The following is a 25,195-nucleotide window of genomic DNA, read 5'->3' as shown; positions in this document are numbered from 1 at the left end:
TGTCATTCCGACGCCAGCTCAGTCAGAATGACCGTATCACACAGTTACTGTAATACGTTCCCCTATCCTCCAGCCGTTTTTGCATTGTGTCTGTGTGTTTACATGTGTGATTATGTGGTATGTTTGTCTGTCTGTTAGTTTGTTCGTTTGTTTGTTTTTTTGTTTGTTTGTTCGTTTTTAGCTCACCTGAGCCAAAGGCTCAAGTGAGCTATTGCGATCGCCCTTCGTCCGGCGTCCGTCGTGCGTCGTGCGTCGTGCGTCGTGCGTCGTCCGTCGTGCGTAAACTTTTTACATTTTCATCTTCTTCTTGAAAACCCCTAGACCGATTTTCATCAAACTTGGCAGGTAGTATCCCTAGGGGGTTAGAACTCAATTTGTTAAAATGGGCACCATGCCCCACCCAGGGGGCCCCCAGGGGGGCCCCAAACCCCCCAAAATTAAGGAATCTGTAAAAATCTTCTTCTCTAGAACCAGAAGTGATAGAGCTAAGTTAATACTGTGAGTTAGTACATTGATGACTGTAGTTTCAAGTTTGTTCATGGCAGAATCAGGGGTGCCCCCCTTGGGACCCAGGGGAGGGGGATGGGGAGGGGTCCTAATGGGGCCTAAATTGTACATTTTCATCTTCTTCTTGAGAACCCCATGACCCATTTTCACCAAACTTGGCAGGTAGCATCCCTACGGGGTTAGGATCTCAATTTGTTAAAATGGGCACCATGCCACACCCAGGGGGCCCCTAGGGGGGCCCAAACCCCCCAAAATGAAGGAATCTTTAAAAATCTTCTCTAGAATCAGAAGTTATAGAGCTAAGATATTACTATGAGTGAGTACATTAATGACTGTAGTTTCAAGTTTGTTCATAGCAGATCCAGGGGTGCCCCTCTTGCGGGGGGGGGGGGGGGTGGGAAGGTCCAAATGGGGGCCTGAATTATACATTTTCATCTTCTTCCTGAAAACATCATGATGGATTTTCATCAAACTTGGCAGGTAGCATCCCTAGGGGGTCAGGATCTCAATTTATCAAAATGGGCACCATGCCCCACCCAGAGGGCCCCAGGGGGCCCCATCCCCTAAATCACGGAATCTTCAAAAATTTGGGCCCTTATTGTACATTTTCATCTTCTACTTGAGAATGCCTGGTCAAATTTTAGTAGAGCTGTGACTAATTTAGATAAGTGACTGCGTGAAAGGTGAACTTGCGATACTCAGGTGAGCGCTAGACCCGCGGGTCTCTTGTTTGTTTTGTTTGTTTGTTTGTTTGTTTGTTTGTTTGTTTTTTTGGGGGGGGGGATTCCTCTCATACTTAAGACAGGTATGGAGAGTATTGATATACTGACTCATGTCCATTTTTATACATAGGCGCCAGTTGCGTGGGGAAAAAATTCACATGTAATTACTTAACGCAATCGTGTTTTTCTGTCCTTTCTCTACACTTCCCTACCTGCCATATACAACAGTCAAACTGTCGCTCAGTAAGGTTTGCGAATTAATTTTTGATAAGGTCGCTCTTTGGCGGCTGCAAGAGGCGAATATTGGGGGTTTCCAGAAAAGACGCCAGGGGCCCAATAAACTAATTGAGCTGCTAATTTTACCGTTTCTATCATTTTGCTGCTGGCCTACTAACACACATGAGCTGTGACAATGTCTGATGTACTTTTATTGACATTGAAGCCTAAAACCTACTTAAAATAACAAAGTTTACCTTCTCTGTTTTACGCTAAGACATGCAATTATCGTAATTTCATTTCATGTATGCATAGATTATGCTCATTCAAATGGCTCATATTCATTTTTTTCTCTGTTGATGATACCTAACATTTTACATTGTAATCATAATATTCATATTGCATGATTTAAGTTCGAAGTCTTTTTTCATGACATTGTACCGAGGATCATATAAAGACACTTAAAATCAGATGAAAGACTGTGCTGCATGGATAAAAGATAAACATACAAACTATGAAAGAAAACATCAGTAACGTTAAGAAACTAGTGATGTATGCATTTGTATGTCTCTATCAAGCTGATACAATTCTGTTAAAACAAAAAGAACATTGCTAAGGAACATTGGAAGATGGTAGAGACCTCCCCCGTCCTCTTGCAAAAAAAAAAAAAAAAAAAAATTGCATCTCAAGTTTGTAATCATAAATGTTCAAAATCATTATGACTGCTATGTCGAATAGAGTTGTAACATATGTATCCTTGTACTTTTCAAAGCTACTTAATGACTTCGTTGATTCAGTGTAAACAGGAGAATTCAGACTTCAGTGGACTTGAATATTTTCACTCTCTTCAGTAGCTTAGAAATAACGTGATGATGTTTACACCACATTACCTCTCTTCGCTCATGCCGATGCTAAGTTGGTTTTGTTTTGATTTGTTTTGTTTTTTTGCAACCCTACACTCCTTCTCATCAAAGAGTATGGCTACCCTTTATCGAAAAGTTTGACGTCTGAAATTTTGTGTTTTATAATGCTGCCCAGCAAATTATATTACCAAAGTTATTTTCCTGCGATCGAAACAACAATGTGTGAACCTATACACGGTCGGTAATCTAATAAAATGTACTTGTAGACCGTCATTGTTTGGAGCGGTAAAGTCACATTAACAGTTCTTTAAATTGCCAACGTGGGGTAATTAAACATCTACTGGCTCACTAAGCGATGCCCCTCCCTCTCCTCTCCCTCTCTCCCCCTTTCTTCTCTTCCGTATCACCAACCTGTTCATATTCTCAGCAGGAACGTATCAAACGATCGATGGAGATGCCATATACTTCTGCTGCCTTTGCAGTGATAAATCCAACAAAATATCTCTCTCAACTTACATTATTCATAATATGTCGGTGTTCAGGCATATCTACCTCGCTGAACCTTCTACGTGCAGTGTTTGAAAACTTGTAAAAATTCTATTCTGACATTTACCATAGATGTTTCAACTCCTTTATTCTTTAATTTGTCCATCAAACTTATGACAGAATTGGTAAAATATAATATCTTACTTTTTAGGGCACATTAGACCGTCGTGAGTAGCGTGCATTCCGCGCGTGACGAGGTAGACAAAATGGTTGGTTGAGGCATTATTATTATATTTTTTTTTTTTTGGGGGGGGGGAGGGAGATAGTCAGTTCTTCACATTACTTTCGTTTGAACATACCATCTCGTGTAGGAGGTCATCATAACCAGGCATTCGAGCAAATCCCTCACAACATGCACAAGAGCGTTGATTGAATCCACGTACATGGAATTCTAATATTTCACAATAAATGTTTACTGTCTTTGACGAGGCACAGATTATTCTTGGCATTTGGGTAAATTAAATGTGGGTTCTCTTCTTCAACCTAGTACAGTCAGGGTAGTAAGTAATGAGCCCTAATAGATCAATCCGCAATTTAGCGAGTGAAATTAACGTCCATGAAATGTTATCAGCGAATGGAATTTTGAAATGATAACACCATATAAAATATGCTAAGCTGATCTAGAGGAATGGGGCATTGTATTGCTTTGATGACGTCAGCTATTTATAAAGAGAGATTCCATTTGAAAATCGTTGTACCTTATGAATTTCACAAATAAGGGAGCGTCTTCAGTCCCCATGTAAGGGATCCTTGCCCGTTTGACGTCAAACTTGTTCATGGATGATTAATTGAAAACGGTGATGTGTATTCCTAATCTGTTGTTCCCCCACCTACCCCCCCCCCTATCTCTCTTAGCATTCTTCCAGTAATTTTGAGTGATACATTGTGTAATATTAAAACAAAGTTCAATGACCATTTTTTTTGGGGGGGGGGGAGGCGTTTACTTGTAAAAACAGAATTAGGCGTTTTCTGAAAGATTGGGAAAACAGAGTTACTGTTATTCAAAACAACACTAAATAAAAAGTAACAAGCAAAATAATTGTAGAATTAGCGAGGGCACGGCTGTTTTAAGGATGTCATATTCAAATACATAACTACTGGAATCTTATTAACGGTCACAGCGTGTAAAGAATTATATTAGATCGCACAGTAAATGTGAAACTACACTCCAAAAGCAACTCGTCCCAAAGCCCCGTACTTAATACACGCACTCTGCATCTATTCCATGTGAGACAAAAATAAGACTCTATGGTGGTGCTCATGCCTTGGCAAGCTTTGTCAAACTAGATAATTCTTCCATCTACCAAGTTTCTCTCCGTTCCTCGGGAAATGGTCGGTCAAGGTCGAGACAAGGCAACCGTATGATAATTTGAACGAAAGATCTATGTCACGCCCTAAAGAATTACGTCGATGGTGGTTAGTTTACGCTGGGGTTGTTTCGAGGTCGGGTTGCTTCGAGCCTGATTTGGGTACAGTTTGTATCACAGACGTAATGCTCTCAATGCCGGAAGCCGGTTTATGGGGATTAGCAGCGTGTGATATATCACTGTCTTGACGTCTAGCTACAATCATTACAATCTCAAATGACGACAGAAATGTACGTAGACAAGGTTGCATTTGCTATATGCAAAATATCAAAGAACTCGTATGATGAGAACTACTTGTTGGATCAAGCCTATACGAGTTGTCATTCTATGTATAGGCATACATGGCTGTAGCGCAAACCAGTTCAAAATTTGGGCGAAGAATGTTTAGCTCATTGAGAAATAGTAACACGGTGCTTGATCGAGCGTAATTATGAATTTTGTGACCTTGAATCGGAAAGAAGAATGATTACATCTTCTCTCGTCAGCAGTGAAAAAAAAAGAATCGTTGACTCCGTACAAAATATATATATAGGTAAACCTTGTTAGCTCTTTGTCTGTCGTTGTAAGTTTGTTGAAGTAAATGAAGGCAGCATCCCTTGCTTGATCGATGCCTCAAATATCAATACCACACGACGTGTTAGACTTAACATGAAATGTGAGGAACGCTTTGTATTTATACATTATCTGCATGAAAAAAATGAGTTGCAGTCAAGAGTTTCCTTCTCCCATTTAACTCCCAATAAAGTAATGATAATTTGCTGTAACTATAGGTCAGATATACCATTTTCATCGTTACGAAAGCAATTCGTTGCTGCTGCTGTTGTTGGAACCCCCTCGCTTTAGGGGAGCTATTCATCTTTTATATGGCAAAAAAAAAAAAAAGATTCATTAGAAGAGTGTGGTGGTGTAAAGAGCTTTCGTAGCGACACAGTCGCGCGAATAAGGTTTGTTCAATGTGCCTGGAGGGGTATGTGTAAAGGAGGAGAACACGAGAAGGGGAGGAGGATGAGGATGAGGATGGGGAAGGAGGTGGGGTGGATGGGGTGGACTAACGGGTATAGGCCTACTAAACTGACACAAGTAGCAGATCCAGATCACAGTGATGAATATAGGCGCAATTTGTTTTCACACGGATATGCATTTATGATCGCACACGAGGCGTCCCGCATGGCGGACCGAGTGACCTTTACGGTAGCGCACCTGCTGGAAAGAAGCGGTGATAGAGGAGGTGGAAGATGGCAGGAGAGATATTAATGGATACCGAATCCGAAACAAGAGACCATGCATTCTGCCTTCGCACATCGCAGGAATTGTCTCCACCCACACAACACACACATACGCCAACACACACACATAGACGCAGATAGAACCATCCACTATATACTCTCATTTATTCATTCACCCTGCCAGGCACCGAGTCTATCAGTCATATTCACCTAGTTGTTGTTGTTGTTGTTGTTGTTGTTGTTATTGTTGTTGTTCATCCATTTAAATCACGCCAATGCGTAGTGTGATCCTCAGTTTCCCTGTAATAGGATGCACGAATATTTTAACTCCAGGGCCCGACTACCACACCCTTTGGGATTAGCACCTCGACCATGATCATAGCGTCACCAGCCCGGCAGAAAGGCCATGTAGCAAGCTTTAGAGCATACAAGACTTACGATCCTTTTGCCGGGCAGGCAAAGATAGTAGTATTGATGGACGTTAATGATGATGATGATGAGGAGGATGATGAGGATGATGATGATGATGATAACACATATTCTATTATTTCAGAATTGCTTATAAAATTTCACTTAACATAATATGCATGATAAACTCATTTTGCTTTTAGTGTTTTTTGTACTGGACCCAATGTTCAAGTAATGTGAAAGTATGAATTCTATTTCACCTCTTGATTTAAAAACATCATTATTATGATAATTAGTATATGATTCACCGATTATAATTTAAAGACAATGATGATGAATAAGTAAGTTTATAGGCTAGGTTCACTGGGAGGAAAAAGAAAAGAGTTCGTTGTTTCCTCCACATGATTGCTTACTACGAATCATGACCGTAACGACGGATATCGTACCATACCTTCCCCACTAGCTCCTACCAAACGAAGCAGTATCACACAGGGTGTCCGGATGATCTATCACCAATGAAAATTTCAACAAGTGTGAAAATCATATGGTGCAGTCTTTCGTGTGATGAAGTGGATGGCAAGAGTGGCGGCAAAATTTATGTAGGCAATCCGGATCGATAGAGTTCCACGCCTTTCCATCTGTAATGAGAAGCCCCAACACGCAATGCAATTATTTTGGCGCGCATCATTCTATCTTCTTTCCGTTTCGCTCTTCTCTTTACTAGACAGCCCCCCCCCCATCTCTCTCTCTCTCTCCCCCTGTATCTCTCTTTGTTATCCACATTTTCATCTGTATGGCGGCCGTTATGTTTGTAGTAACACGTCCTGAGGACATCGCGAGAGAGAAAACAATTGCAGGTTGACATTTAACAACTTGGACAAGTTCAATAATTTCCCGCGCACTGCGTGTCACGTGATCTAAGCGGACAATAACGAGTGACCATGGAAAATGCAGATATTTGCTCTGCGTTCATTTAGGTCATCGCTGGCAGCTTGTAACATGGCACGGCGCTGGAGGAACCTTTGACGCCTCGGAGTAGTTTCTACATGTAAAAGAAGACCCATTACACCATAAATAACCACTGTATTTTAGACTGTAAAGTTGACCATAATAATAATCTTTAAAATTAATAGACATTGCTTTTTTGCAATGATTGATCAAATATGTCAGTCGTAGAAGCAGGGCTAAATTAGATGTACATTTCGCATTATTATGATTGAATTGCTCAGTGCAAAAGATAAAGCGTTTCAAAATGTGAAAAGATGTAGGATGATGTAACTCTTACAGCATTTGCAAGTAATTATTTTCGTATAGTTTAAAAAAACGTTCATTTATCGATATTGATAAGAATACGTGAATTATAACAGATATAATAGGATTCTGTGTGATGTGTTTGTGTGTGTGTGTGTGTGTGTGTGTGTGTGTGTGTTTGCGTGTGCATGTGTGTATGAGTCTCCCGTGTGGTCACTAGAACAGCGATACATTATGTATATTCCTAACCGCTGTATTATAGTCCCACCATTATACATTTCTGTATCACGATGGCACTGAAAACCATCAAACGGATTGACAGAAGGTACCGGGCATATTTCGTGTGATGAATTAGACATGAACGAGGCCCGAATATGCAGTGGATGCGGTGCGAAATAGATCATGAATGTGGAAAAAGGCGATAGGAAGCAAAAAATGTCACCGGCTGCTGCAGTCAGAGCTGTTTCGCGAGTGTCAAAAACTACCGTGTCATATGCATCAAGATGTCGCTAGCTCGGGTTGATGGATGGTGTATAGCGAGCGAGAGTAGCTTCGACAAGAAGGGTGTTTCTCCACGCGGACATGCCTCCGCGCTGCCACGCTATAAACAATAGCCAGCGAGCAGACGAGTTTAGAACACTGTGACGCCATAACTTGTGTTATTCACACCTAATTTTCCGCGTGACGCCAGAAATCTTCGGTGAGGAACTATGCAGAACAGATTTATCGTCACATGGTGATTTCTTCTTCTTGTTTCTTTCCTGGACCATTGGTGAAAATATAACAATAAACGAAATTCCTACGGGACATACTGTTCACGGACATCTTTATCCAATGCCCTACAATAAAAGTGATACCACTCCAGTCCTGAACGTCTGTTTGTTTGTTTGTTTGTTTGTTGTTGTTTGCGAGCCATTTCAATCATCAAAAATATAAAGTTTCGTTAAAGTAAAAGACGATATATAATAACCCATTGTTTGTATACTTTGCAGTAACAATAAGTTTTAAAGTGGCATGAAGAATATAATGAAATTCATGCATGCTACAGACAAAAGAGACCCGTGGAAGAGTAGTGATCACCCCTTCCATGATGCTGCCCACTCATCAAGATAAAATCCGCTCACATCGTCCCTTTGCCGCTGGCTAAAACGAGTAAAAACCATTTGACCCACATACATGCGTGCAATTCTCCTGATAATTCGCAGTATATCTCTATCACTTACACATAATACACACAAGATGAACAGCCGTCGAAAAATAAAATTCACTTAAAGTCCGCCGCACATGTTGGTTTCCAGTTACACAGGTAATGTCGATATATATCGCACTATAGTTGTTGTGCTTGTGCAGGTACCTAGACCAGTATTATTATGAGGAAAATTGCTTAAAGATGTACTGTTATGGTATCATATAATGTCAGTATTAAAAAATATTTAGCGTGTTAGCACAATCAAGGAACCAATTTTGTCGTTTTCTTCTCAATGCAACTTTTATGAGCTAATGCATGGGATCAGTTCTTTTTTTTCTATTGTGTAGATTTTTTTTTTCTTTTCCATTTTTTTTTTCGTCGTTGCGACTTACTGCTTACACGTGGTATTTAAAGGCTGTGTACGAATTTGTATTCCATTCTTTAAATCAAACTCCGACAAAGGAAAGAATTGTTCTCCTTTCAGATTATACACACAAATACACAGGCAAACAAACACACTAGTAAGAAAACATGCGAGCGTACAAACAAAAGAAACACAATACACTTGCAAACAGAAAGTTATGATAGGCCACAGCCGGAGATAGGTTACCCTTCCCTCCAAGGGCACACACACACACACAAACAAACAAACCCACAAACCCACAAATACATACACACTTTATGCACACGCAACACACACTCGCACGCACACACATCTTTACTATGTACAATACAATATGATCATAAGATATCTTTGCTCCCGTCAGCAAAGAGAGGCACTCTCTGCTATAGTGTTATAGTCTACTTCGTAGTCGCTCTCTGAGAGTTTCTCCTTTTCTTTTTCCTGAGATCTGTTTAAGATACAATATTGTGTGTTGGTAGGGGTTTTTTTTCTGTCTCTCCCCCCTTCTCTCTCCCTGTCTTTGTATTTATCTATTACTTTCATTTCACACTACTTTGTCATTCTTTTTTCTCTCCTCTTTCTGCAAATGTTCTACCTACCCAGCAATCTCATTTCTTTTTTCATATTTCAATAATTAACGTTTGTTCATTCATCTCTATATAATCCTCCAATGTACTTTTCATCCTACTCTATTTCTCGCCCTCTTTCTCTCTTTGCTCATGTTTCTATCATTGTCCCTTATCATTCCCCTCCCTGTTCGGTGATGTGTGTAATAAAAGACTCATTCCGCGCTTGCTTGGAGTTTTCAAACAAAAGTGTGTCGAAAGACTCCATGTTATGGCTCCATTGCCATTGATTTCATGAAAATGTTTTTACTAGTGTATCTGTATAATTTTCATGCTCCTTTATTCAAGAGAAAAGATGGCATGACTACAACACCTGAGGCCGTGACTGAAAATTTGATTTGACTTGATATGATTTGATTTCTGCATTCCTATTTCATGCAAGAATATTACAGAAAGTCCATTGAGCAAAGTCATGAAGTAGTATTTAGCGGTATATGTACATGACAATTGAATGATTGAGTTAAATGTACAAAACACTGTTTTTTCTGAATGCTGCAAAATGAAATTTTACGAGCAGGCGTCTTTGACGCACTGAATAAAAGTAAGAATTCACTTTTACCTGTTGTCCGATTACAATGAATGCATAAAAGGATGCCAAAATTTGATGATATCTCTCAGACGGATTTCATATTAATGTAATTGGGGTAAATTATTTTGTAGGTCGTGTAACCGGTTACAGCTCGTTATTCCGAATGTTCGTTATTCCGAAGGCTCTTCAGTCCGAAGATTCCTTATTCCAAAGGTTCGTTTTTCCGAATTTCATTTTCGGATGAACAAATCTTCGGAATAACGAACCTTCGGAATAACGCCACAAATGTTCGTATTAAGGAACCCTTTTTCATTTTCGGATTAACGAACCTCTAGGTATAGGGAATTTGCGTGTTTCGCATAACGAACCTTCGGAATAACGAACCTTCGGAATATCGAACCTTCGGAATAACGAACAGCACCCGTGTAACCAACATCTGATTCTAAGAACTCATGCTATGACTCTGCACAATGCGTTCTCACGTTTTAACCCCTTTCTGTGACATGGACTTCGGGCAGTGTGTAAACACTATGGGATTTTCTGTGCAAATCGACACTTAAGGCACGCAAAGAGTTAAGCAGAGCGCCCAGCGAATCGCGAACAGTAACCATAGCAACTGAACATTGGTGACAGCTCTTAATCATCGTTGGAGTGATAAAACCTTTTCCGGCAGGTTCGATAAATGTGTCTTTTCCGTCTTGATTCATCTTCCAGACCGCCCATTTTAAGTCTAAAAAAAGAAGGGGAAAAAAGAGTGATAGCCCGGTACATGTATTACGAAAACCTCGATTCCATGACGAAATAAAAGAGAAACCAAAACAAACAAACAGCTTCAGTCCGATCAGCGCGTCAAGTTTTGTAGCTACAGCAATGCGTGTCCCAGATTGCTGGATAGCGTGTCGTGCCCAATGCCGCGCGCGGCATCAGAACTGCGACGTAACCATAGTGACGGCACGTTTGGAACATTATGGTTTTGGTGTTGTCCAAACCTTTCTGACATACCTCCCCCCTCCCCCCCCCCCCCCCCGTTTGACAAGTTACTGTGTACACATGTTCGCCTATATCTTTTCAGTGGAATTTCGTCTAGAAGCACTGTACAATGCCTATCCGATTGTTGTTTTCATTTCAATTTCTGGTGGGTTTTTTTTTTTTTTTTTCGAGATTGGGGCTACCAATGCACGGGATCCGTATCATATCACACTAACAACATGATTATTTTACCTCTTTTTTTTTTTTAAGAGAGAGAAATGATATATTTGACCTTTTTATACTGTGTCGTCAGGTCGTATGTTGAGTCCTGTGCTGGATGTCTTTTTCAGTTTGATGCTGTGCTTGCCATAATCAGGGAAAACGAACCATATTTGTCATTCCTACTATGGCAGTGTTGGTCAAAATGCCTGCCAAGTAGTTGACGATACTGAGCCAGCTTGTCTTAGAGGACCCTCTATCCCATCCCTCTTCCGACTTCTTCCCAACGACCCTGCCGCCTTTATTGTCACCTCTATGTGTTCCCTGTATAGGGACTTCTTCTACCGAACGTGTCACTTCACTCAAACTGGGTTATGTCACCTACAGACCATCCTGAAATGAATATGGCAGATTATAATCAAACTAAGTACACGTGAGGACAATGAGCTGGCATATACAAAGCTTGTTGGCATGGCGTTCCGTGTTACTTGGTTTAACAGACAAGGGCAACCTTCAAGCAAGGTCTTACCTTACACACACACACCCACACACACACCCACACACATACATAATCATGTATACACAAACACACACACACACACACACACACACATATATATATATATATATATATATATATATATATATATATATATATAATAGATCATTTATTAAGCGCAGAAACTATGTCTATATATCCTACTGCGCTTCAAGAGCTCTTAAATTCCTATGTTGCACAGTGCTGCATGGGAAGTACAAAAAGAAATAGGCCCATGCTAAAACAAAAAAGTTTTCACTTTCGATTTAAAACTGTCTAAAGTCTGACATTTCCGAATGTCTAATGGTAATCTATTCCACAACCTAGGGTTGTGGAATAGATATAATGGATATGGAATATATATAAACACATGAATAAACACACGAGCGTTGATGTGAGGGAGGAGATTCCATAAGTATTGTCGTATATGACATATATAGGTGCTGTTCGTTATTCCGAAGGGTCGTTAATCCGAAACACACAAATTCCCTATACCTACTGTAGACGTTCGTTAATCCGAAAATGAAAAAGGGTTCGTTAATCCGAACGTTTGTCACTGTTTGTGGCGTTATTCCGAAGGTTCGTTATTCCGGAGATTCGTTAATCCAAAAATTAAATTCGAAAAAACGAACCTTCGGAATAACGAATCTTCGGACTAAAGAGCCTTCGGAATAACGAGCTGTAACCGATGTATAATACATGAGGATTTGGCATTTACGAAGTACAGATTGTGCAATTTCATGCGTTTATTATACACATATCTATATACACGTCAGTGTTTCAAAGCTGGAATAAAGAGAAGGACAGAACTTTTGCATTATACAGTTTTTTTTTTATGTTCTGGCATGGTATAGATTTCCTTTCTATAGTAATCGCTTATATGAGATTCATAAACCCTTTGCACCGTGGAAATTGCTTCGTCTGTCAATCAAACATATAAGGACTTACAGAAAGATGGATGAAAAAGAGAAGACAAACATGCAAACAAAAAACACGCCAATCTGTTCCACTACAATCACAATAATCACGAGACCATTTTCAGAAAATTAAAATGGTCGCTCAAAACATAAAAAAGGAGTAACCGAGTTGAAGAACGTATCATTTCCATGGTAACGACAAATGAAGCATTTTGAATGAAATGTGAGAAATACAGATCCACTGGAGCAGGCAATTAATTTGTCACTCACTACAGAAACTCATTTTCGGCTGCTTTAGGAAAATAGACACACTGATGTTTATGTAGGGAACATCAATAATGTGAGAAGTAAATGAAGGAAAATTCTCGGGAAAAGAAAAATACGTGTGCTTCTTTTCTAGTGCGTTTGTCATAATCATATGTCAATGCAAAAATAGACAGGATGGCACCGAAATTTGTTTGTTTGGTTTTCTACGTGTTTTATGTCGAGAGTGGAGCAGACATTCTAAGGGTGTGAAAAATATATTGACACGTGCGACAGATGTTTTCACCATGGGGTACGGAAAAGGGGCGGCTGCAGGGGTCTAGACGTTAAAGTCCCCGGAAACAGACGGTTGCAGGGTGTGTAGTACCATTATGCTGAGATGGACAGTGCTGTGGCGCAACAAGGCGCATTATGTCCATCACATCGAACTTCCATTATGGTTAGCCTTATATGACAACATCTCCTGTTCAATCAAGCTGTGTGTGAAAATGTTAGGAGTGTTTAATATATGAGACACTTTTCTTGAATAACTATTTACCAGCCAATCGTGCAGTTATGTCAAATCTATTGCAGTGAAGTCATTGGCATATCAATTTATTCTTTTATTGTTATACGATGATTTTATTCTTCCATTAATGTGTATCCGCTCTTTTCTGTGTATATATAGGTCTCCAATTATTTTTGTCATAGGATGAATGCATTTAATGCTGGTCGTAAAACATTATTAGGATATTCTCTACGACAACCTTTTAACTCACTTCTCTCGGATTCGCGGTTGAGCACAAGTCCTCTTTATTGCCAAACAGCAAGCGTCTTTTATGAGCTCTGCTCCACCACAGTGTTTTGCAGCCTTTTGAAGGCTCGAATGTCGCAGTGACAGACAGTGTAGTCAATCAACTGTAATGAGTAGCAGACGAAAGGCCCATCGATAGTGCTAAATCTAATCCACGCAGACTAGGAACTGACTCTATAAAACTTTCATCAAAAACAACCATTCTGCTAGCTCATATAATTACGTGTTTGTTCAGTACAGTTGCTAAATGTCGTAGCCTCAATCATCTGGCCGCAGATGGTCAAGTTTGCCTTCCAAGAAGTCCCGCAAAAACTGTCATTTCTATTGTGGACAAAACTTTTCTCCAAGGGACACAGTCACCTTTAATTGACCAATAAATCCAAGTTGATGTCAAACATAATACAATCTTATATGTGTTATTTACACAATGGCTCTGGCAAATATCCACAAATAATCTGATAAGCAAAGTAGCTGAAGTTTGGCGTGGATGTGTTAAAGCCCTTCACTGATTTGCTATCTGGTTTATACAATAGTTTATATCAATTTTCGTTAAAAATATATTAGAAAGAAAAAAGGGTAAGATATACATTGTATTCGGTTATATATCATTCTTCCCGACACTCAAATAATGTTTTTTTTTTTTGAGATCCACGCAGGCTGCCAAGCTGCTCGGAAAATAAATGTTCTCACAAAGTTTCAAATCTCTACTTTTTTTTTTCTCTCTGTTTTCATTCTCACCTCTTGCAGCTATTCCTGGTAGATAACTGTGCAGACGAGTGGCGGATAGCAATGACGTGGTCAAGAGTGGCGCTCATAACGGCGGAGATGGTCATCTGCGCTGTCCACCCAATTCCCGGTCACTATACCTTCGAGTGGACCACCCAATGGGCCTTTACGCACGAAGATCGCTCGGCCATTGCCGACGTCGATATTGTCCTTTCAATACCTATGTTTTCACGCCTCTATCTTATTTGCAGGTAAATATTCAGGACAAATCATGTTATAAAGTATTGTTAAGTAGTGATACCTGAATATTTTTATTTCCAGTGCAACAAATGTTGAGAAATTGATTTGAGTGTGCTGTAAAGATTTAAACCCTTTTCTTTCGATGTGTTGTGCATGTTTAACAGTTAAAAATGGCAACAGTGTTTCTGTTTATGTAATTGATGCAAATCATTTTACATTCTTTGCTTAAATAGCTGTACACATTATATTTCGTACTGTTGATGTATTAGCACTTTGCATTTGCATTTAAAATGTGAAATTTTACGTATGAAAATTACTTTTTCGTTATGGAAATACACTTAATGATCAAATAATTATGTCGCAAAAATTCAAATTCTACTGAACGTAATGTCCAGACGAAAATATCGAGAATTTTCTGTTGGACTTTACTTTGAATAAATTCTGCTTGTTTATATGAACGTAATCAAAGGTGTAAAGGACTGACTTCTGAAGACAAACACATTGCGTATTGCGCATGATTCTGACAGAAATGGACAGGAAATTATTTTTTAGATGTCATTGTTTTTCCTTACAGTATTTGACACAAGAGGGCGATGTTTGCTAAATTTCATTCAGTTTCTGCCATTTTTTTCGCCCTAACCTGATATGAAAATTAAACAAACGACCTAACATAAACATGAAGAAAATGATAACCAAAATGATTACTTCAGATCTGTATACATTGTCGACTAACCTACAACAAAGGAGCGTTTCTGTCTGTTTAACGTGATTATCACTCTACTGACAGCCAGCATATTAAAATGGATTGCGCACAAATACTTGGCGTTCGTTTTATCCGGACCTTTGTATTTGATAATTACAGATTAAAACGAAGAATGAAAATTTCGAGTGAAAATTTTGTTGTATAAGCTAAATCAAGAATAGCAATCCAGTGGAAAATCTGATGTTGACCAAAATCAAACAGATGATAAAAATATAACCTGTTGAACGTCAGAAGATCGACTAATATGGATCGGCCCTTGTGGCCTTGTCAATATGAGTATACAGCTCAGGTTGCGGTGACGTCATTCGAGGACAAACGCTTGCATGAAAATAACATCCCGCTTTGTTTCATTCTATAGCGTATCAGTAGAATTAGTAAAGACAATAGTAGCTCGATGTTGATGATGCTCGCATTAAATGTTTCAATACGTAGATACAAGTATTATTATTATTATGACTGAAAGAGTCGAACAGGGTTAATAGAGTTAAATAGGGATCTCTCCCTTTTGTATTTCAAAGCTCTATTTTTTTTTCGAAATCCCAATGTGTAGTAGTGAGAGAAAAGTGTATTGAATAAAAAATCAACGACTTAAAAACGTCTATTGTGACTAATGCTTCTGTTTGCAGAGTAATGCTGTTACACAGTAAACTTTTTACGGACGCGTCGTCGCGGAGCATCGGGGCACTCAACCGAATCAACTTCAACACGCGGTTCGTGATGAAGACGTTGATGACGATCTGTCCCGGCACTGTGCTCCTCGTAGTAACCATCACGCTCTGGATCCTGGCTAGTTGGATCATGCACGTGTGTGAAAGGTATGACGCCAAGAATCAACTCTCTCCTCAACAGCCGCAACACCGCCTCTTCAACCAACCCTTCCTCGTCTTCATTCTCCCCCTGATTTATGTCAGACTCCTCTTCCAGTTTGTTTGTCTGTTTTTACTATAGCTTCATGAAAATGATGTAAATCCTGGTTTGTTGTACCACGCGTCTACCCCACTCCCTAACTGCCTTCTTTTTCGTACTGTTAGGTGGCAACCTCTGTTAAAATGGCGCTTTACCTTCACCTCCCACCCTCAACACTTTCTTCTTTTTTCAAACCTATTCTTGCACTTTGCGCCTTGATTATATGCACAAGACGGGAAAAGGGGGGACGTGAAGCAATCTTTTAAAGAAAGTGAGTTGGGAGAAAGCGAGAGTAGGAGAGAGAGGAAACTGATTCCACTTTCTCTCCCAGACCCGGTGCGAGATTGGTTTCACGAATGATAGGCTTGTTTGTCTTTTCCCCCGGAACTGCACGACTCACTCTGCCGCTGGCGCTGTCTCTATTGACATGGTAGCGAGTTAGATTTCGATTCTCTGTTTGAGTGTGTGTGTGTGTGTGTGTGTGTGTGTGTGTGTGTGTGTGTGTGTGTGTGTGTGTGTATGCGTGTGTTTGTGTCTGTACGTATGTATGTGTCTGTGTGTGTGTGTGTTTGCGTGCGTGTGCGTGAAAACGGTGAAAATCTGCTCTCGAATCTCAGTTGAACCTCAACCAGTTTTACTGGTGGAGGTTAGGTACGAACGTCTCTCTCCATGCCCAGCGGGAAAAGGAGTGAGGACTGGAAAAGGGGGCCTCTTGTAGAGAAGATAGGACAGTCGGGAATTTGTTCGTGCACAACATTTTAACCGTGTCTTCCTCAAGATGCAAATTTGGACTTCTTTCTTTAATGGCATGTATTAGATGAAAAAGCAGCGTTCGCAAGGAATCTGGAAAGTGTACTAGTAACTATTCATTTATAATTTATGTTTCTATTTCTCCATAGCGAACACCCTACTCTGTTGTGGAATTTTACGTCTTCTATTTACCAGATTCCACAAGGCATGCACAGGAGATCATTCTCTTTGATTAAAAAAAACCCTTAAAATCTCTGCTTCAAGTGATTATACAATTAAAACTATTGAGTATTCGTATAAACTGCGATACCCTATACCCTCTTTGCTCTAAGAAGCTCCATTAGTCACGTTAGTTTAAGCTTTGCGGTAAAATCAACCACATTGAAGACTGAAATAATGTTTCTTCCCTGTTTAAAAAAAACAACAAAAAACTTAAAATTGAGAAAGATTGTCTGGTGGCATCCCGTTCCAAACCCTCACCGTTTTATTCCTTGATAATAGCTTTATTATTCTCATCAATGTGCATTTCCCTTTAAAGTAGCCCTTCTAATCCTTTCTTGAGAGGGATTTTGGACAGTATGTACAATGCTATGTGATTTTCTGTGCCAATCAGAGCTTAAAGCACACAGGGGGTTAAGAGATTCATATAATTCACTCTCACTAGTTGCACCACTCCACCTCTTCCTTGTCGTAGGAGTTACCCTCCTCTGGGCCCATACGTCACGACCCTCCCTCTTTCGTATCACCCTCTCCCCCTCTCTCTATCACTTCACCCATTCGCCATTCCCTCCTTCCGTGCCTTCCTTCATTCCATATCAAGGCATTCCACATTCACTGCATCCTATTCCCATTATGGACGGGCGATCGTTGTAATCGTAAGAGACAAAGTAGCGCGTGTCTTCAATCTATTTTGCACTCGCCTGGGACAGTTTTACTTTTTTATTCTGCCCTCTCTTAGAGTACAGAAAAAAGAACTGGAAAAAAAAATGCCTCACGAAGCGTAATATACATTACAGCTTTGAGCATATTATATTCGCATAGATTTGCAGCTCCGCCGTAGCACATCACGCTCCGAATTTCTTATCAAGTGTCATGCTATCGCTCGAAAGATTCACACGGAAAAATAAGGAAGCTAAGTCTCGGGAAAGCACATCCCATTTCTCATTATGACGTAGTAAAGATAACATAGTGGCTTGTGACGTGATAGTAGAGGGCCATGATCACGTTCAAGAACGATGCTTTACAAAATTTTGACACGGTTACGGTTAAGCTTATAGCGCCGCTTATGATCTCGTTGTTTTGTTTTGTTTTATTATTTGCTAGCCCAAGCCATAGCCATATTACAGGACTGTGATAGCACCGCAGATTGGTAGGGATAGCACTGCAATATGCAGTTCCAGTGCTAAGAAAGCCAAGGAGAACAGAAATAGGACTATTAAAGGAAACCGACTAAAACAGGTTGGGCTGCAGCAATCCAAGGCAAGACGGTCATGAATATTCATTTCCACAACGTGGTCGCAATGACGTTTGAAATACGCATTAGCAAGATACTTACTTCTCATGAATATTCACAATGCCTGGATATTCCGTGAGAGCAGGCATGATTTCTCGTTAAGCACTCGTTGCGTCGATAGTACGGTACTAAAAATGCAAGTGAGAAAAGGGGCTGAGGATATTCCGAGGACATGGTTGGGGATAAGGATGGTATGTATATGGGGTTAAGGATAGCACGGGACTAGGGTAAAGGATATAGTATGGGGCTAAAGATAGTTAGTAGGACCCTATATGGGGCTAAGAAAAACAAGTGTAAAAGGGACTGCAATATGTTTAGTTGTATTATTTTTTTCCTGTGGAACTGCCTTTGAATATTACAATTTAGAAATGATTAAGCCTAACAAGGTCACCGAACATTGATTTTCAAGTTTTGTTTTGGTTCTCAAAGGTTCTGATGTTTCGGATGATAATAAGTCGTCCATTTTACCATCACTCACCCTCCCCCCCCCCCCCAAGAAAAGGGAGTCACACAGTACCCGAGCCAGCAAAAATAAAGTGTAGGAGCTAAGAGAGAAAGAGAGAAAAAAAAAACACTCAAACACCCCAAAACATGTGAAATACCGTATTTTATAGGACATATACCTCAGTTGAAATATTGAACATTCGATCTTTTACAAAAAGGCAAATGTCTAAGTTTTCATGCGATTCAGCTAATTATGCTGTTTGCATAGCTGTCAAAGGACCTGTTACTTTATCCAGAAACTTAATAGTGACAATTCACATTTTCATCGCCTCTGTTTTTGCGTCATGTAAGAATGATACATCGGCACGAGTCTTTGTGTTCCCCCAGTGGCCAAGTGCGTACTCCATTCCGATTATCTTCAAGCATTATCCACGGGCATTTATGATAGTAATTGAAACAACGAAAGAGATAAATAAGAAATCTTTTTAAAAAATCTACTTGTCTTTATGTGTCCACTCTCCCATCGACGACCCCCCCCCCAAAAAAAAAAGAAAAAAAAAAGAAAATAGATTACAAGAAGAACAAAATAAGTAAAAAAGCTCATAAAACGGTTAGATATACATTCAAGACATTCATTCCATCACTTAATCCTTTGCGTGCTCCGACTGTCAATTGACACTAAATACTCCTTGCGTTCGTAGTACACATTTTCCAAAGTCACAGAAAGGGTTAAACAAAATGGAGTCCGAAACACGAATATCATGTAAGCATCGGTATACAACACAGAACCAACTAGCGAAAGTATTTCGCATCAAAACTGCGCAAATTTGTTTTCCAAATGCATTCAGATCCAATAAGGCACGTGACAGGACGGTATACAAGAAACATGTGCGTTATTACCTTTCCCGGCTCAGAAGGGGCAATTTCAAGCAAGTTAAACAGACTTCGAAGACGCTGGATCAGAAACTTAATCTCGTGTCATGGAAATGCCTCTGTCGGCCTCATACAAATCCATTGCGTTGTGAGGCCTTCGTGCCCTCCAAATAGGGGTCAGTTCTTCGAATTGTTTTCCAGTCGTTTCGACGGAAATAGCACGGCATGCCCTACGCTTTACCGCAGCATACACTTTAGCCTTCAATAATGGCTCTAGTGCTCTGTCGGCGGCCCATAAAAGCTGGGTCAGTGGACTTGTGTGTAAAAATCTCTTTCGTGGGTACACCCATTTCTGGTTTACTTATACCTGAACATGGTTGTTGTTTACACTTGGCTATTGGTCCGATCTAGATTTATGTTTAAACCACTGAGCGTAAAAGTTTTCAAATTGAAAGGCATGACGCGAATGACCATTGTAATCCTCCATATGACGATATCGACTGGTTTTGATAAAGCTAACTTGAGGCGTTCGTGACGATTATCGCTTATTACATGAAATAGGCAACTCCTATCTCGGCTATCAGTTTGTTCTGTTTTCAAAGTCATTGTAACAATAAACCGTGTACCCGTTGCTTAATCGAGATTCGTATTTCATTTCTTCTTGTAGCAAACATGATAATTTTTGTAAAAATAACACACTAGGAAAACGGAAATATCTTGTCGACATACATCTGATGCCAAACACAGTTAGACTTGAAACCTAGACTCGGAACAGGTATATTATATTCACAATTATTCTTCTGACAAATCAATTTCCTCAACGAAAGCTAGAGTGATTGGTTGCATCTATATCCTGGTGAAAGAGGAAATTGTAAAATATATTAAGTCCCGAGTAATCATGAAAACACGGAAATTACTTTTTTTCATCTTTTATATGAAAGAAATGAAAACCTATAAAAGTGTCTTAAAGATACTTTTGCAGTGAGGATTACGTAGTAGTCGTAACAAGTCGTACCTCATTTCAATAACTTTTACACACAAACGATCTTGTCCTCTTGTTGCATTATACAGTATTGAACACCCATACATAAATAGCATTGGACAATGTCCGGGCATGTAGGGAGATGCACCCTGGTGATATAGAACTGGGTCAACTCATGAATCTCCCCCCCCCCCCCCCCAATAGTCCCCATGGCATGGTAACAATAGCCACCTCGTAGTCTTCTTATACAGTCTCCTATTTGATTGTTTTCTTCTGTGCACACGCATCGTTCGGGTTGACATGAAAGATAACAATTATTATTGCGGCAGTGCTCTTTTTGTTTTCCGCTGTCACGACGTGAAATATGATTTCATGAAAAGCCTGATGAAATCGAAGGTGGTGTTGTATTGATTGCATGCACAACTACTGGCAACATTCTTTGTTTGTATTCGATTTTTTGTGCAGATTTTATTCTTAAACAGGTGTTATTCAAGAATCACATTGATGGCAATCAGTTGTCATTTGATACCAGATAGTCAAATATCTCTGATGGGAAAAACCACAACTTCTGAACCTACGATCTTTGTAGATAAAGGCAGAATACATATGTATATCTCTTGCCTTTCATAGTTGTCGTCTTGTTCGGGTGGGCTTCTCTTTTTTTTTTTCTCTTTTTTTTTTTGAATAATATGATGATATTGATTAGGAAAATTTGTTCATCAGAAGTTTTTTTTTTCTTCCTTTCGTCACTATAATGAGAGCGTGTATCTTATCATTTCTTGTGAACCTATCATTTCTTGTGAACCTAACATTTATGCCCATTGCATTTCATTTTGAGGTTCAGAGCAAAATCAGGTACATGGCTACAAATTTTGAATACTTCTTTCTTTTTATGACGTCACCACTACTCATCGCTTCATAGCCGGCGCTTATCAATGTCACGTGTTTTTCCCCTTGTCTAAAGACGTCTGCAGAAGAAATTGTGCATCATTAGATCTTCAATTAATTTTGGAGAGAATAAAAAAACCCAAAGCAAAACAAATAAAGCTGTGCTGTATGCAGAGAGAGAGAGAGAGAGAGATAGAGCGATTGATTTCCTCCTGTTTACATGGCAACATCAGTTAGTCTTTAAAAAATTATCAGAGGTCATGATTTCAAGAGCTTCGAGCTGATTACTGTGGGCACTGAGTGGTTGTGTGCCACCTCACGTGGAAAACATCATCATTGTGCTGAGATACCCAGTTGAAATCGTGTGGAAATCAATTGGCGAGTTTGGACATTCAAAAACTCAGAGCCGAAAAAAACAGTGACGCAAACTAATTAGTGCCATGGCACGACCAGTCATTGTTATCTCCCGCTTGTTTTATGACTGTGGACGTAATAGGGAGACTCACAGAAATATAGACAGCTCAAAACAGCTGCTGCAAGGCGCCCGCTACGAATGCCTTCACACACAAAAAAAAGTATATGTTCTTTATAAAGCTGGAATTGATCACGTGAAATAACAAAATTACTTATTTAAACGCTATGACGCCATTCCTGTTGGGTACAGTGATTAGTGTCTATATTTACACTCAAATGTTTACGTACGACCATTTATGTCGTAAAATAACTGCCAGTTTATTTTGTTTTTGACAACTGGCGTTTGACTTATTTATAGAACGACTGGGGATATTATTTTCCGCTGGTGCACATAATATTCCTTACGTGCTGCTCAAAAATCTAATGGAGATGTGAACACCACGACTGATCGTTCAGCAGGATAGCTGGATTCGCAGGTTTACAAAGCAAAAGCGAAAATGCATGGCCTGCTATAGAACAAACTTCTAGAGCCGGTCTTAGACGGCGATTAGCCAAATTTAGCGGAAATATATAAAAGAACATGAAACAGAAGGATAATCTTACCGTCGTAATGGAACGCCTCGAATCAAAGATGAAGATTATGACTCTGGAACCATTAACTAGCAATACCTTGCAGACACTAGCTCTGGAGATTAAGGAAGTGTTTGTGTTTATTTATAGATGGTGTGTTTTACAGTTGTGCCACTTCGATCGATTTGGCCGTCATGAAAGCAGTAGATCAAAACTAACGTTACCATGGCGATACTACTACTAATAAAAGAGAACATCACTATATTTCGTCATCGTCATCTCCAGATCGCGGTGTATATTTTCCACCATCATCCTCATGTCACCGGAATCTTAGCCGGGGCAAATATTGATAGAAGTAGCATAATCATAGTAATGATAAAGTATATAAATGTAGTTTTGATGAAGATACTTTAAATACCTGAGAAGAGAATTCTGAGGTGTATATTTACGATTGTATTTGTATTTTTTTTATCATGCCGATCCGGTAGTGTTTTTTTTTTGTTTTTTTTTTTGTTTTTTTTAAGAAAGTAATGTTCTTAAAGATTGACGACTTGTATTAAAGGAATATTATAGGATCTTTGATGCACAGCATAGATGACTGTGAACTAATAAAAGTTTTAGAGTCTTTATCTAAGAAAATTAGAGAAGAACATAAATATTCTACTAGATAAAATGACGTGTATCATCACGATCATGTTACAAAAACTACACAGCGAATATTGCAAGTACTGTGACGTATTATGCCCCCAAATTTCGGCATTCATTGTAAATTGAGTTACAACAAACTCACAGATTTCAAACGTTCAAAAGTAAGAGTGAACATGTATGAATTTCAAAGAAGGCCTATACTTGAGATGGTGACAACAAGAATTAATTAAGAAATCAAAATAAATAACATCAATTTCTTCTGCTTGGTGAACAAGTACAATTGGTCTCTTCTATTATTCCTAGTTTTCGATTTTTTTTTCTTAAGTTAATGCTGTCTTTTTATGACGGTCTTGTCGTTGCTCTATTCATCTTGCTCTGTTGTGTGTTGGTGTGTGCACGTAATACGCCCGTCATGGTGTAACGTGTGTGTGTATGTTTTTGTGCGTAGATCTGTTGTTCACTGTGTGAAAGACAATGCACAGCAAGGAAGCATTTTGTAAATTGTATCCAAATGAATGAATGTATTTGAATTTATTATCTAATGCCATAATAATAATCATTGCACATGTTTGCAAATACATCTATGCAGTCACTGTCATGTGAAATACCATTTTAGATTACTGTCCTCATTTTAAATTCATGCAAATGTCTAAATAAAACAAAAAAAGTGTGTTATGGCTTCTTTTCTGGGAACCTACCCCCACAAGCATCTGTTTCCTTGTATATTTCTCCACACTTTATTTCAATTCTAAGTTTGGATATGGATTATGACTTACTTTGTAGAGTGACTTAAGTGTATCATTTTACTGCACTTATGACCTAAATTTCATTTTGTATACATGGGAATATCAATGTTAATTGTTTTGGGTTTTTTTTTAAAACATACATATTAATGACTGAATGTCTGTCTCCCTGATGTGCTGAGTATTTTCACCGCTATCCCATTCTTTTGGCCTACAGATATCACGACAAAGACAACAGTGAGATTCTCAACGCTATGTGGATCGTTTCCATAACATTCCTGTCCATTGGCTACGGTGATATGGTCCCCAACACGTACTGTGGTCGCGGAGTTGCCGTCATCACTGGTATAATGGTAAGTCACCATCTCTCGTCACTGGTATAATGGTAAGTCACCATCTCTCATCACTGGTATAATGGTAAGAGTGAGAGATGAGTAAAGAGATGGAGACTTATACAAACATACTGATGTGCATGAAAACACACTTATGCTTTAATTCAAAGAAAAAATTAGGCACCATCAGTATTTTTCAGGGGGAAAAGAGTGAACCTACATCATGATACAGAGTATGTTAATTTTACATTTACGATTTACTTTGATTCGGGCAAGCCTTAAACTTTTCTTATTTACATTTGCTTCTTTGTTCGTGTGTGTGTGTGTGTGTGTGTGTGTGTGTGTGTGTGTGTGTGTGTGTGTTTGTGATGTTATTGAAGTTGTTCTTAAGTTTTTGTTAGACCATCTTTTTAGAAGAAGGATCGTGATGTTTTAATGAAGGTGAACGTATTCTTCACTCATTTTATTTTTCAGCAACTTACTGCATGGTATATAGAAGAAATTACCTGGAATGGGGAATGTCAGCTGCTCTCTGCCTTTATCATCGTTACCTTTCGTTTTGTATTTTTCTGTAAAGAATTTTACTTCTTGTGAAATCTAGACACACTCGTACGGCAAAGTCGCGATAGGTTTAGAGGAGAAACCACGCATGGCATGCAGATAGCGTCATGTTGGAGAGCATTCCCAAAATGGCACGCCGTGCTTAATGGAAGCCTTTCCTTAATCCTGCCTGAGCTTCCAATTTTCCATAAACGAAGGCTGTGCGTGGAGATGACGTTATCTAGCCCGGCATCTACGCAAAACTTTAAGATTGCTACCCAGTTTTTCTTCTGATTTCGTATTCCTGTTC

At 39.3% G+C, this 25,195-nt stretch overlaps 1 protein-coding gene across 1 annotated transcript in view; it reads left to right on the top strand.

Moving 5' to 3' along the window:
* The window catches only part of LOC140230806 (uncharacterized), a 114,412-nt gene that overhangs the window by 70,263 nt on the left and 18,954 nt on the right, over positions 1-25,195 (top strand). The window contains exons 3-5 of the mRNA XM_072310948.1: positions 14,301-14,530; positions 15,909-16,097; positions 24,231-24,366. Of these exons, the coding sequence (XP_072167049.1) occupies positions 14,301-14,530; positions 15,909-16,097; positions 24,231-24,366 (555 nt within the window). The remainder of the gene's footprint in view (positions 1-14,300; positions 14,531-15,908; positions 16,098-24,230; positions 24,367-25,195) is intronic.

The sequence above is a fragment of the Diadema setosum genome, chromosome 7 (assembly GCF_964275005.1).
Source record: "Diadema setosum chromosome 7, eeDiaSeto1, whole genome shotgun sequence".
In the NCBI taxonomy this organism is placed as follows: Eukaryota; Metazoa; Echinodermata; class Echinoidea; order Diadematoida; family Diadematidae; genus Diadema; species Diadema setosum.
This window is presented reverse-complemented; position numbering and strand designations above follow the sequence as displayed.